This window comes from Trypanosoma brucei, chromosome 10 (assembly GCF_000002445.2).
Source record: "Trypanosoma brucei brucei TREU927 chromosome 10, whole genome shotgun sequence".
NCBI classification, from domain to species: domain Eukaryota; phylum Euglenozoa; class Kinetoplastea; order Trypanosomatida; family Trypanosomatidae; genus Trypanosoma; species Trypanosoma brucei.
Window position 1 is genome coordinate 1,003,325 of NC_007283.1, and position 13,384 is coordinate 1,016,708.

At 49.0% G+C, this 13,384-nt stretch overlaps 4 protein-coding genes across 4 annotated transcripts, besides 4 other annotated features; all 4 read right to left on the reverse strand.

Moving 5' to 3' along the window:
- Nucleotides 1-68: 68 nt before the first annotated feature.
- Tb10.70.3540 (hypothetical protein, conserved) lies at nucleotides 69-6,512 on the reverse strand (the record flags this gene model as incomplete). Its single annotated transcript, XM_817538.1, has 1 exon — nucleotides 69-6,512. One exon carries the CDS (start codon nucleotides 6,510-6,512, stop codon nucleotides 69-71), a length of 6,444 nt encoding a protein of 2,147 aa, XP_822631.1.
- A 324-nt stretch (nucleotides 6,513-6,836) lies between these two features.
- Nucleotides 6,837-6,892: a sequence feature (A-rich).
- A 72-nt stretch (nucleotides 6,893-6,964) lies between these two features.
- Nucleotides 6,965-7,000: a sequence feature (AT_rich).
- A 454-nt stretch (nucleotides 7,001-7,454) lies between these two features.
- Nucleotides 7,455-7,994, reverse strand: Tb10.70.3510 (60S ribosomal protein L18a, putative; the record flags this gene model as incomplete). Its single annotated transcript, XM_817539.1, has 1 exon — nucleotides 7,455-7,994. One exon carries the CDS (start codon nucleotides 7,992-7,994, stop codon nucleotides 7,455-7,457), a length of 540 nt encoding a protein of 179 aa, XP_822632.1.
- A 380-nt stretch (nucleotides 7,995-8,374) lies between these two features.
- Nucleotides 8,375-8,412: a sequence feature (AT_rich).
- A 156-nt stretch (nucleotides 8,413-8,568) lies between these two features.
- Tb10.70.3500 (hypothetical protein, conserved) lies at nucleotides 8,569-10,479 on the reverse strand (the record flags this gene model as incomplete). The annotated part of the gene is made up of 1 exon (XM_817540.1): nucleotides 8,569-10,479. The coding sequence occupies one exon, from the start codon at nucleotides 10,477-10,479 to the stop codon at nucleotides 8,569-8,571; it is 1,911 nt and encodes a 636-aa protein (XP_822633.1).
- A 1,045-nt stretch (nucleotides 10,480-11,524) lies between these two features.
- Nucleotides 11,525-12,187, reverse strand: Tb10.70.3480 (vacuolar sorting SNF-7-like protein; the record flags this gene model as incomplete). The annotated part of the gene is made up of 1 exon (XM_817541.1): nucleotides 11,525-12,187. The coding sequence occupies one exon, from the start codon at nucleotides 12,185-12,187 to the stop codon at nucleotides 11,525-11,527; it is 663 nt and encodes a 220-aa protein (XP_822634.1).
- A 7-nt stretch (nucleotides 12,188-12,194) lies between these two features.
- Nucleotides 12,195-12,227: a microsatellite.
- Nucleotides 12,228-13,384: the final 1,157 nt, after the last annotated feature.

The window sequence follows — 13,384 nt, forward strand, 5'->3', positions numbered from 1 at the left end:
GGGGCGACAGCGCACTAAGGTAAGTAAAACCTCCTTCTATTCTTTAGGAAACACGACCCCCTCCTTAGTCACTCCACCGGTGCTGTGCCATTGAAACTTGCGGTTTCATCAGCGGTAGGCCTCTCACTCCCTTCGCAGAGAGGATCATCCACTGGCGTTCCCCCGAAACCGCATGTGGTACCTGCAGCTTTTGAGTACTGCACAAGCGATGCCAACTGCCGCTGCCGGCGCGAAACCTCCAATAGGAGAAGCTGTTGGACAACCCCCGCGACATCAGAAAATTTGAAAAACATGCGAAGCTGTTCAATTGGAGAGTCGCCCACCGTCAAATTGTGGGAACCTGCAGGAGCATCAATCACGTTTGCCCCTCCACCGATGCGGTCACCGGAAAAGGCAGAATCTGCCTTAAAGTTTACTTTCCCAGTATCTTTCATGGAATGCCGACAATGTTTCAGAAATCTCCGCGGCGGTTGTAGCACGACTGGTAACCAACGCGACGTGGGAAACAAGCTTGTGCCACCTGAGAACAAAGCAAGGTTGCGCTGCTGATTGACAGCTTCACCAAGTTTTGACCCCAACATCATAACATTTCCAGCAGCGCCGGTTCTTGCATCAGTAAGACCACACTCTGCTGCGAGCGAAGACGCTGTCACTGCATGTGACGTACCCCAGTTATAGGGTGATCGATGCAACGACATCTTGTTCACGCTAGGTTCATCAGCGTCAATCATTTCCTTGTTTTCAGCCAGTCGCAAAAAAGTCATCTGTTGCACCCCTGGCTCGCCGGTGCAGGTGCTAAGAGACAAAAATACAGGTGTCACTCCAGATGCCCTCTCCCTTATGAAGTCGTTCACGTCACGTAGTTGAAGGTATTGAACAACTCTACCGTCCTGCATCTCGGAGAAAAAAAGCGGGGCAATGACCGTTGGGGGGGAGGAGTCCTGTGGAAAATAGGACTGTGCGTCGAACACATCTACGAGTTGTGGGTGTTCCCTCGGTTGGACATTTGCCGCATTTTTAAGCAGGTTGTCATATTGGGTGCGTTGGCCCCATATGGGGGTAGCTGAGCCAGGCAACTTGGCGTCAGACGCACTCGGAGGTTCGCTGCACCTCTTGCTTTCCTGGGCGGCAGACTTAAGTAGGCTCATAGACAGCAAGTTGTTGGCAATAACAAACTCCTCGGCTATTTCACGCAGTCGGTTGGTTAAAGGGGGGCACTTTCCACTGATGCGGTTCCGTCTGTCCTCTTCTTCCGCTTCAATCTCCTCCCGGCGCATTGCCTGCCACCGCGCCTTCGTTACCTTATGTGGTGTATACATCGGAAGGACAAGTTGCCTGAGTAGGTGTTCCAGCGTGTACCCTCGAATGCTTGACTGCACAGGACCTGAAGAGTAAAGATGTTTGACTTCGGTCAGGTGCTGTCGTCCATCCACTAACCGCAACCCACCAAGGGCTACGTCAAATACAGGAAAGCCCTCACCCACAGCCATCGACATCACCGACGATCTGTTCCGCAACCCCGCTTCCGCAGGTTCTACAATAACAACACCAGACTCGTGGAGTATGCGCACGGATGTCTCGCTTCGGCGAGTGAAAAGAGTCTCAAGAAAAGGTGTGACTGTACCGCGCATTCCACGGTATATGACGCGCCGCCGTAGCACCGTTCCATCGCCAAACAACACGTAAAACCGGTCATATGGTTTGGGGTCGTTCGTGGGAGCTGGATCACGAGCAAACGAAGCGACATAAGAGGAATTTGCATTTTCTTCGGCACCTTGAGAAAGGGGAGACAAAAGCCCCCTATTGTTGTTCCCATCGTGCGAAACATCTTTATCGTTCAGTTGCGACGAAACCTTGGGGTTATCACCCACTCCGAAAGATACCTCCGCACGGGAAGCCCGGGAAGCTTGGTTATCGACGGGTTTATAAAGTGGCGCACAAAGGAACACACGCGGAAAAAAGGGGCCTTCCACACAGTACTGCACATCCGCATCGCATGAGCTTTGTACGGCGGCTGCGTCCTCCAGTAATGGGGCCAGTGGGACGGGAAGATGCTCATCTGCCTCATGCAGAAGACCACCTAAGAGACTAGTGATGCACGTTCCATCAACGTGGAGCGCAACGCGAGCGAGTACCATTTCATCGAAACCACCACCACACCCGTGCTTTTGATCCGTTTTTCCTGCCCCGAGACTTGCAGCATTGCCCTCCTTCTTGGTTTTATGGGGAAAATACTTATTGTACGTAACCACAATAAGTCCATCGGCCCGCGACATTGTGTGGCAGTGGTTGCAACGATCATACGTCATACAGGACTCCACGTTTCCTGATGGAACGGGATGAAGGCTCCCGGTCTCTTCCAGACCTACTTCCCGCACATAGCACAGTCCCTCGGGTGTTAATACTGTTTCAACAACGGGTTGCGCACCATCTTCTTGAGTGCTTGAAACCCCACCTACAGGGGCCACGGGATAACCTGTTACTATCATACCGTCTGGGTACAGCATCTGGGTCGTGCCGGAGTGAAAGTATCGGCACACAATCCCTGAGTCTTCAATAAGAGCCCGACGAACCTCCACCTCCATGGATCTCTGCAATACCACTTCCTCTCCTACACAATGCGCACAACGTACTAATTCTGGAACGGGATGTCGCATGGAATCGTGTCTCGACAACCACAGGATTCCTTCGTGCTCTTCGTTATGAACGCTCACACCACCAGCAGAAACTGTGATTGCCACCGCTGGAACACCATGCTGTACTGGAAGTTGAACGGCAGTCTCATGCGGGTGTTTTGGATCTTTCACAGCAGGCCACAATAGGATAGAGCCACTATCATCAACAGGGAAAGTTCGTGTCATCCCTTCCTGGGCATTCTTACCAGAGTTTGACCCGTCGTCTTCACCTCTGCTTCTACTCCTGGGCCTACGGGACAAGCGGCGCTTAAGTGCTTGTGTTGGACCCTGAGCTGAACCCGGCAAACCGCCGCGCACTCGGCCAGAAAAAGGACCTATGCTCTTCCGCGATTGCAACCTTCCCCGTCCATTCAGTGCGTCGCGCGGAGTGAAGCCACTTCCATAGGCGCCATCTTTGTCGCTGTTAATAGTAGAATTTGCATATTGGAGTCTGTAACGAGGTCGTGCAGAGCAGGTAAGGACCACACCGTCATCAAAGGCCGCAGTGAAGTACATAAGCTCTTCCTCCTTTCGCCGTGACGATGGAGGTGCAGAGGAGCATGCAGAAAAGCCTCCGTCCACCGCTTCGCCAGCCGTTTGAGCGGAAGTAGACGTGGCATTAGTGACAGCGGGAGAGGAAGAGGGGGCAGCGCGGGGTGGTGGTGCAATATAATAGTGGAGCGTGCATATTATTTCACTCGCCCTCACATAACGGCAAATTCGGCTACGGTCAGTCGTAATCACTTCAATAATACTATTGTCGTGCGGGTACAAAGTGTGTCGTCCTTCGAGTGCTGTTTGGATGTCCCCTTCAGAGCGCCAAACACCCCTTCCCCTCACTACTTCCTCAAGTTGAGGAATAATAAATTGTGGAGAATTGCGTAGATCCCGCAGGAGTTGCACCCTTATAGCATCACCCAGATCTCCTCCAAAACACTGCGTCGCACCAAACGTCTTGGCGATGTCCGTTGGTGCGCTCGACAGCGTTGGTAAGGTTAAAGTTGTACCGAGACACACCGACTCAGAAGAAAGTAACTCGTTAAACTGGTCGAGTGACGGCACACCAGAAATATAGTGACACCATACACGTATCGATTGCCGCTGTATTGGTGTGACCACCCCACCCGCCATAACGGCAACAACCTTATCCCGTACACGTGTGTTTTCCGCTCCCACAGAACGGAACATCGCAAGATTACCGTATATTGACTCGAGGGGGTCCGGTACTACGCACCGCACCAATCGACAGAGGTGTTCACCAAAGCGGGAGGAGAAGTCATTGAGGCACCGGATCGCAGCACGTTTGCTAATGTTCTCCTCAAGCGGTCGCGCGTTCGGATAAAACCCCTCGTGTAACGACGGTGTTAACGCGGTGATAGACACACTGTTGGATTGCCTGCCTTCTGGAAAGTCGGCGTTTACAACTTTGTCACTAACGCCAATTGCAGCTGCTATCATTTCCAGAAAAAAGCACTGAAGAACGTGCGTCCGTTCCCGGGGTGTCAAACTCCGTTCTACACTTCGCTGCAGTTTTTCGTCGACAAAGGGAGCCCTAAGAGCGGCAGCCTCCGCTGCCTCTCTTATCTTGTCAAACGTAACTCCAGATGTCCTGTCTGTGCACGAGAACAGCTTTTCTACGCGCTCCAATAAACGTAAGTCCACACCCTCCTCCGCCATGTTCAAGACAAGTCCGTTCATTGGTTCTTCCAGCAGCTCCTGCGCGCGCATCGAACTGTATGACCTTCCCCCGTTTGGCAAAGAGAGAGTCATTGTAATTGGATTATCTTGCTTGAACACTCCAAGCCCCTTTTGGACAAACTCCCGCGTTAAGCAGCGCACATCATTTTGCGTGGGTTGTGGGAAGGGGCGATCCATTGTGTGGTCCAGAGGTAGCATTACCGCGGGATCGTTGCCCTCGTGCTGAGTTGAAGCGAGTTCACTGGGGGAGTGTGGGATCGGTGATGGTGACTGGGTTTGTTTTCGCAACCTTCCTGGAGACTTTCGGTCCTTCAGCTTCGACTCACTGGCATGACGCTTCGTTGCAGCATCCACAGCTGCTTCTATCTGCTCATTTAGAGGCTCGTCATCTATACCTTCGTGTCGTGGAAACGCGGCCGACAATATGGGTTCCTTTTCCGCATAACAGTATATAGACTGGGGTAGCAGAGAATGAGTGCCAGAGAGTTCCTTCCCAGTACTGACAGTTTCACTATGAGGCGTGCTATGCACCTCATGCACTGGAGTTAGTTCTTCTCGTGGCACAGGACGCACATATTTGGGAGTTTGCCTCCTAGCAAGGGACACAGTAACCTGTGCAGCGAGCGCGTGCAGAGCAGATACACATGTCCACTGATCACAGACCTTCCTCCCCTGAAGGTAGTGCGACCAGTCCCTAAAAGGGAATGAGGGTTCACAACCTGGACACACAGATCGGGGAGCGTCCTCACAAAAGTGTGGGCGACCCCTCTCCACAGATCCCCCAGAAGGCGGAGGGAACGTAGCAGCCTCCTCCTGTGGTAGAGGTAAAGGTAAATTCGGGCATTGATACGTCGCTTTAGTGGACATACATCTAGTGTAATATGTCATATTACTCACCACGTTGAACACAGTGGGAAGCACAGAATCTAAACATCGCCTGATCACAGAACTCTTATCATCCCCACGATTTTCTACTATTTCACGCATACATAGTGCGGTGTACGCATGCAAAGCAGCATCGGTATCAGTTATCGTTGTAGCAAGCCCCAGTCGCGCGCACTGTTCAATTACTCCAGCAAATGAACTGCCACTGGGAGCCACTGTATTAACGTCGCCTTCCTTACTCCCACTAGCCGTCTGCCCCGCTGCCGCGTCACGGCCCGGTTGCCGTTTAGAGGAAGGTGTTGTCCGCTGTCGCTGACTAGAGGGAGTACAACTCACACCCGCTACTTGAGCCGTACCGCCCGGAGAAGTGGGTGCATCGACGAAGTTCACAACCAAACGAATATCGAGCCGCTTGGGTGGGGCGTCACACCCGTGTCCTAACAAGAACGCTAACACGCGTGGATCTCGAATGGGAACAACAACGGGGAGAATACTCATCTCTTTTGCGTGCGCCTCCATACGCGTAAGCGGTACCGGTGTAGCCACCCTTGGTGCTTCCTTTAACCCTTCACTGGCATCGCCGCGCAGCGACACTGAACGAGCCCTGGAGACTCTTCGAGATACGGGCGCAGTTCTACCCTCCATTTCATCCACAATTGTACACAAAGCCTTTTGAATGGTCGCAACAGCATCTGCAGGATTTGGATTGCGCGGTAATGCAGCTGCCAGGACGGCATCCTCTTCTGGGCGATCGAATGACGGTATATGATGCACAATCACCAGTGGTCGTGTACAACGACGATTATGCACTACCGAATACCACGAGTTACCATCGCCTGCCTGCGTCTTTTGAGATCCCTCCGTTGGAGAACTAAGTGCAGTTGCACCCTTGGCTCCCGATGCCCCGGCCGCTTTTCCACCTTTGGGTTTCCCACCTTTTGCTGGAGCAGCCCCAATGGCGGTTGCCGGAACATTTGTCCCCCTTTTTGCACTCATATACTTCATGAATGCTGCTTGCACTTCTGCCACGACGCCATTTTGATCAAAGTCATCAGTTTCCTGCTCATCTAATACAACCCGCGACGACCTTGTGGCTACACTGTCAGCGTCACTGCTGTCCCTTGGTGGAGTAAAATGACAGGCAGCCTTTGAAAGAATGAAACCGATGTACCTGATATCGGCCGCGTCGCCGTCACTGCACACGAGGATAAGGCGGCAACGCCGTTGCTTCTGTGCTTCCGCCTGTGAAGACATTGCTGTATGCAGGCGACCTTGTGCAAAGAAAAAACAGCGGCACAGGTGGTGACCAAACTACAGGGACCCAAGGGTTGTGATTTTCTTCCCCTTTCCAAATATGTTTGTACGGGGTTTATCACTCTTAATGTTTATGTTGTCCCGTATTTCCCCTTTGCTCGCACTCCCTTAACAGGAACTAATGACTAATTATTTTTTTTTGATCTTGTTACCTGTTTCCCGTTCACCAAACACCTCACCCTTTACAGTCTCCCCCAACCAATACTTTGTGAAAACTTTACGCGACCAGGGGAGAAAAGCCCCTTGTGGGAAAGGCACTGCGATAACAAAAAACAGAAGAAACAAAGAAAACAGAAGAGACAAAGGAAGAAAAAAAATAATGTGCCTAACCAGCGGATAAACGATTATTGAAGATATCCCAACTATCCAAGAACAGGCTCACATACACGTTGATTATTACTTTTTTAAGAATTAAAAATAAATAAAAACACATATATGCACCAAAGAAAATGGAACAGATAGGCAAAAGCACATTAAGATGAACGTTGGAAACAAGGTGCAAAACCACACATCGATCCCTAAAGGCGAAGAGGATGTAAGACCAGCCAACCTTATCCCCTGTATTGTACGTGAAGCACGGCCTCTGGCGAACTAAAACGGCGAGAAAAAACTGAGCGGCCCACGAGAGTGTTGTCAGAAACATGCTGTTCGTCGCTTGGCGTCTGATGACGTCGAACGAAGCATATTGTTCAAGGTTCCTAGGATGCCAGAAGCTCCTTGAAGTAACGCACTGCAGCACATTTTTCAAACAAAACACCCGTCTCCTCCCGCAGGTGGCGGTTCCATTCCGAAGTTCATAATCACACTTGGGTACATTCATCCGAGCCCCCACCCTCCACAATTCCCTCCCCCTTGCGATAGCATACACCAGCTTCAGCACCACTATGCAACCACTGCCCGCTTCGAGTTCTTCTTCACAAATATGACACGGTCCTTGCGTGGTGCCTTCACACGGCGCTGCAGGAGCGGGAACGACAGGTTGTGTGGGTGGAACTGCGCCACGTTCAGGCGGCGTACTTCGTGGTTCGGGATGCTCTTTACGCCAAGCACTTCAATGTTGTGATACCGCGCGCGGTGGCGTGAGGCGAGGTCATTATAAGCCTGACTTACAGCACCAGCTTTGCACACATCACGAAACTCCTTCACCATGTGCGTATAACCACAACGCTGGCTGTAATATGCAATATCCACGCTGTAATTGCGGGCAGCCAGTTTGCGATCCTTCACCACCTTGCAGGAGAGAACGTCGCCGTGTGTTGACTTCACTTTGTTTTTTTCACGCATCATGCGCCAGAAGCGGCTCTTTGCCACGACAAAGTTCGGTGCAAAAACCTCAAATTTGTATACGGTGGGTTGAGGATTCTTCTCCGAGGGCGTCTCCCGCCCAACCACGCAGTAGTGACGAAGATGCGGTCTGACCATTTGCGCTTGCTACTATCGAAGTTCCTTTTTGGTTCTAGTGTTTGAACAGAGGTTTTTCAGTGAATTTTATAGCACGACGCGACGGCAATGCGACCATTCACAATACCAACCATTGAGGTTTGACAGTTACATAAAAAAAACGGCAAATACGCAAAAAGGAAGAGGTTTCGGTATGCGAATAACAGTAATTATAGTCATCCTGGTGAGTGCATCATCGAAGAAGTGGGAGGATGGCCCACAGTAACACTTTTTTTTATGTTAAGTTGAACGTTGTCTTGCCACTTATTTTAAATTTTTGCGACAACATTGTACAGGACCAACCACTTTTCCCCTCCAAGGTTATTATATCCGTCGCTCTGTTCGGAAACCATGTGAATTAGTATAAAAATATAAAAATAATAACAAAAAATAAATAAAACGACACATAAACAATGGGCAGTCACCCAAAGAAGAAAAAAGAGGATAACGAATAAGGGCAATTGTGTCTGAAAAATGCAAATAAAAAGAAAATGAAAAGCAAACCATAACCTTTGCAAAAAAAAAAAACATAGATGTGTCCATTACAATTTCAACCTCAGTCACTCATAGGAAATTGAGCGCACGCCGCGTCACGGAGGTACATCCACAGTGCTAAGGACATGATGTGTTCCTCCTCCTCCACATCAAACACGGAGCCAACACTGTCAGTAACATTGTACGATGGAACATGAAGCATGGATGCGGATTTTTCTCCTTTTTCGGTGATAGTCGTATTTTTCACATGAGAACCCGGAGTATTATACGTCGCACGAAAAGGGAACCTCACACCGCTCTTTTGTTCAATTACTTCAACTATGGACGTGGCTACGTGCGTAGAGAAGGTAGCGAGTGACTTGGCTTCACTTTTACTCAAGGGGTCACGCATAACGCTGGTGGCACTGAGAAGGACAGCGAGAGAAGCATTCATGGCTGCATCGTAAACTTTTACGTCTGCCGAGCCACTATCAGTTACGTGTGCAGTCAAAGAGCTCATCACGCGTTCGTCAGAATTATAAAATGTGTCAACTACATCCAAGGAATGTGACAAACTCAAATATGCGTCCCGAACAACATGTGTTACGTGGATAGTGGCCACTCGTAGCACGTGCCACTGCAAATCTGGGGACAACACTATCCGCTTAGCCACACCAGTTGCCACAGAAGCCGAAAAAAAACGATAGCTGCACCACAGTTCACCAACCCGCCGTAGTTCCGCGGCCGTGTGAGCATAACGAGGCGTTGTTTGCGGCACTGCTATTGAAAAGTCCCATTCTTTCCGACCGAGTTGAACCGTCGCCATGTGAACGCGCATGAACCACCAGTAGTACGCGTACTGTCCTTGGTTGTGCTGTAGAAGACCAAACTTCATTGTAGCACCGGTACACACGACTTCAGAGTAGAGGGGTTGTGTCCCTCCATTTTTCTCTACACTTGTCCCTTTGATTTCCACGGCTTCAATCGGAGGAGTACTCTCTTTGAATTCATCAACTGCTCCCTGCTGCTCCTTTACAGTAACCAGGGGAAACAACGGAGCACCTTCACAGAAAATTTTGTGAGAGACTGATGCACAGTGCTCAATGAAATCGGATGCTGTACCGAACCAACCGCCATTATGTATTGCTGGGAAAAAACAAGAAAGGGCTTCTTCATCCCCACACTTGATGGCACTCGTCGGGAATAATGAAGAAAGGGAAGCCACAGCAAAGCTACAAGTGGAAGTCGCACAATTCGAGTCCATGGTGCTCTGATGTGATTGAGTTGAGCCAACAGACGGTGGTCCGAGGTTAAGGGTATGACGACCAAATATATCGTGCACGCGTGGGGGGAGCAAAGGCAGAGCGACATGAAACCGCTGATTTTGCACACAATCGGGTAAAAAGGAAGAAGACAGCTTGGGTTCCTTCGAACTCTCCCTCCCACGCACCTGACGTGTTGGAGGAAATGAAGTCTTTTGGAATGGTAAACTCGCCTCCTCCGCCGTAGGACCGGACGCACGCACCCCTGCAGCCGCTGTTTCCCTGGCCAGACTCATCTTACGGAGGAACGAAACAAAGTAGTCCCCGAATTTCCTTGCTTTAGATTTTCTCTGTTGTTCTGTTTTCCTATTCATAGCAACCGTCTTTTTCTTAGAATCTCCAACGTTCTTCGATCCGCGGGATGTGTCTCTGCCACCAACATGTGTACTTTTGACCACTGACGAAACACTCGTACTCCCTTTCGCTCCATCGGTATTTTTGTTTCTTTTTCCACACACCTTGCTTTTTACGGTTCGCTCACATTTATTCCCGACATGGACACGACGCCTTCTCTTAGTCGTTTTTGTACATGATATCACGCATGCCATTTTATTCAGAGCAACTTTAACACTGTCTGCACGTTCCGCTCCACCTGCACAAGCCAGTTCCGCCACCTGCCGTGTGGAGGATGCCACTTCCTCCGAAAGATGGTGCCCCTTCACTTCTGTCATGAAACGCACTTACTTTTCCTAATTTTTCTTACACTAAGAAAAGCAGTAGTCGGTAGCCCCACAGGTTCTTACACCTACGTGTGTAAAGAAGGTAAAAAATAAAGGAAATAGTAATGATCCTCCTCTGCACTGGACATCGCCAGTAACTTCTCAGATTGTGTGGTAAGAAGAGATAAACAAAAGCAAAGGGGATAACGTGAGAACGACCAAATACGTCATGAAGTGAATGACGCGTACTAAATTCTGAAAAATTTGGCACATCTCGAATGCACCTACCACCTGATCAGGTGTGGAACCACCACAGCGCAACTTTTCCCCCTCTCCTTATCTTCTGTTTCTCCCTGTCACATCCTCTGTATATGGTACAGAACTGTAAATACGAGTACGACTACCCGCTACCTCAGTCGCACATCTTTGTCAGTATACAGTTAAATAATCCCCTATTAGGGGAATCTTCAAAGCAAACAAACAAACCAATGAACATCATCAGAAGTGCCGGGACACGAATGAGCAAAAGAAAGTTGGAGTCGGAGGAAAGTACAAGAACGATCGGCTCTTTGACGGCTATTGGTGGCAAGTCGATGATTCAGCAAATAAACTGAAGTGAAAGCTGCGGTGGCATCAGGAAAGCGACAAGCCGCACCTCAGCGAAAGAGTATAAGAGAATGACACTGCGCTAAAGAGTAAAAAGAGCATACATTTATTGAGATACATACATATGTATATATCTATATATGCATAAAGAGGGAACGCCCAAGTGCTGAAGGGGAACTGGGGGAGGGACGATTAAAACATCGCGTTATGCCTTACACATCACCCAAGTCACAACAAAGGCACGCAAAAAAAAAAAACACTTCCTGCTCCCATCTCATAGCGACGGACTAAGAAATCAAACAGGGGAAGGAACAAACAACAATGCCATTAAACACAAGCTCCGCGTGAGAAGCGCTAATTACGCTTACCAAACTGCATCTGTTCCTTATCACTTTTTTTTCTTTTTGACTACACATATATCTTCAACCGACTACAGAGGACGGAGATGTTTTTACAGTCCCAACTGTGTTTCCAGTTTATACGGATCAGGTGTTTCAGTTTCCTGCTGTTGCTGGGTGTTACTCATAAGGTCCGGTAACCTCCCACTAGGCATAGCAAGTGCGTCCGACAAATAACTCGAATCCGCTTCATTCCCTGATTGCATTGCGAGTGCCTCCAACTCGCCTAACATTTCATCCTCATCGATACTGTCAGGAACATCGTAGGAACGACCCATTGCTTCTTGAACGTACTGCGCATCCTCATAGAGGTTAAGCAGTTCATCCTGCAATTTCTCTACATCTGCTACAGACATTTTCTTGAACTCCCGCTTCAGCGTCTTTGTCGCGTCCTTCATGGCATCCACCTGCAGTTTGGCATCCTTAACCGACTCGGTAGTAAACTGTAGTTGGTCAATGTTGAATTGCTGCTGCATTAAAACATCTTGCTGATTTTGGTACAGTCGCTTCTGCTGAAGTAGCTGTATGGCACGTTGCTTGTGCCGCTGCTGCGTGGCGCCTGTAGTCCGCTGGATGCACTCCTTTAGTTTGGCGAGTTCTGCATCTATTTTACTCACGCGCGCATCCACAGCGTCACAGCGGGCACCGATCTTGACACTCGCGTCCTCAAGTGTTGGTTTCTGTGTGTCCTTTTTCCGACCGAATAGACGGTTCATCCTGCGCCGACAACAACAACAACAATAATAATAATAATAAAGGAGAAAGTCAGTCGCCTAACAATTAGCTCGCGCCTGAGGTATACAACTTAACCTGTTCTTCCGTTTCCTCACTCTCAACCCAGGTAAAAGTAGGAAACAAAGTGTCAGAACGGAACTTCTTCCTAAAAATCGGTTTGATTGTCTTCCACTTTTAACCCATGGTTGAGAAGCAGCAAGAAGAAAAGTCACCTTCGAAGCGGACAAGGCAACAGGCACTTCATGTGGGAGCATAAAGTCGCGCAAGAAGAGCGCAAAAAAAAAAAAAAGAATTGAGACGCCTCCATTCTTGCTTTTCAAAGTGTAAGCGTGGGAAGCAGGCAAAACGAGGTAATGTGGACATTAGTATAATCTACACACGGAACCAAATTAAGTAAATTCCAACTCAGTAGGAACGAAAGCATGGGAGTAACAGGTGTATTATCCCGCTGATAAATGGAGCAGAAATAAACCCACTGTCCATTTGTTTAACGGAATATCACCAGGGGGACGGCATAACGACGGAAAGGCCCACTAAAGAAAAGGTGGTACGGGCCAAAAACTGATCAGCTCGAATACCACATGAGGCAGAAGGATGCATGTCACCGTTCCCCTTTCAACTGATGGAAGAAGTTGTTGCTTTTTTTTAAATCTCTCCCACAGATAGAAGGAAAGAAAAATAGGGTTAAATAAACTGGAATCACCCAGCAACTGCACAGCTCCACACAAATGTGGCCTCCGCACTGCACACAGGCCGACCCACATATGCATGCGCCCAACCCTACACGTAAATACGAATAGGTGCAAGCGTATGTGAGAACATACAAAACGTTTATCTGCGGTTTGAAAAAGGCACCACATGTTACGCTGAACAGAAAGAAATAAGTGAAGGCAGTAAAGGAAAAATGAAATAATTATTAGTGCGATGCGCAAGAAGTTCTAACTCTGAAACAAAGTGTCATTGCCATCTCATATTCACGACAACACAACAAAGAAAGAGGAATCTCACTTCTTTCACTTACTCCCGCAGAGAGGCGCACACATGCCATATTTGAAAGTTTATTTTACTTCCCTATCACTTCTTCCTCGTCACGTCCACTAACCGAAAGTGAAACCCACCCCCCGTGGCATTTTTTTGGTGTCAACTGTAACCTCACCTCAACCTCCGTCCCATCACCA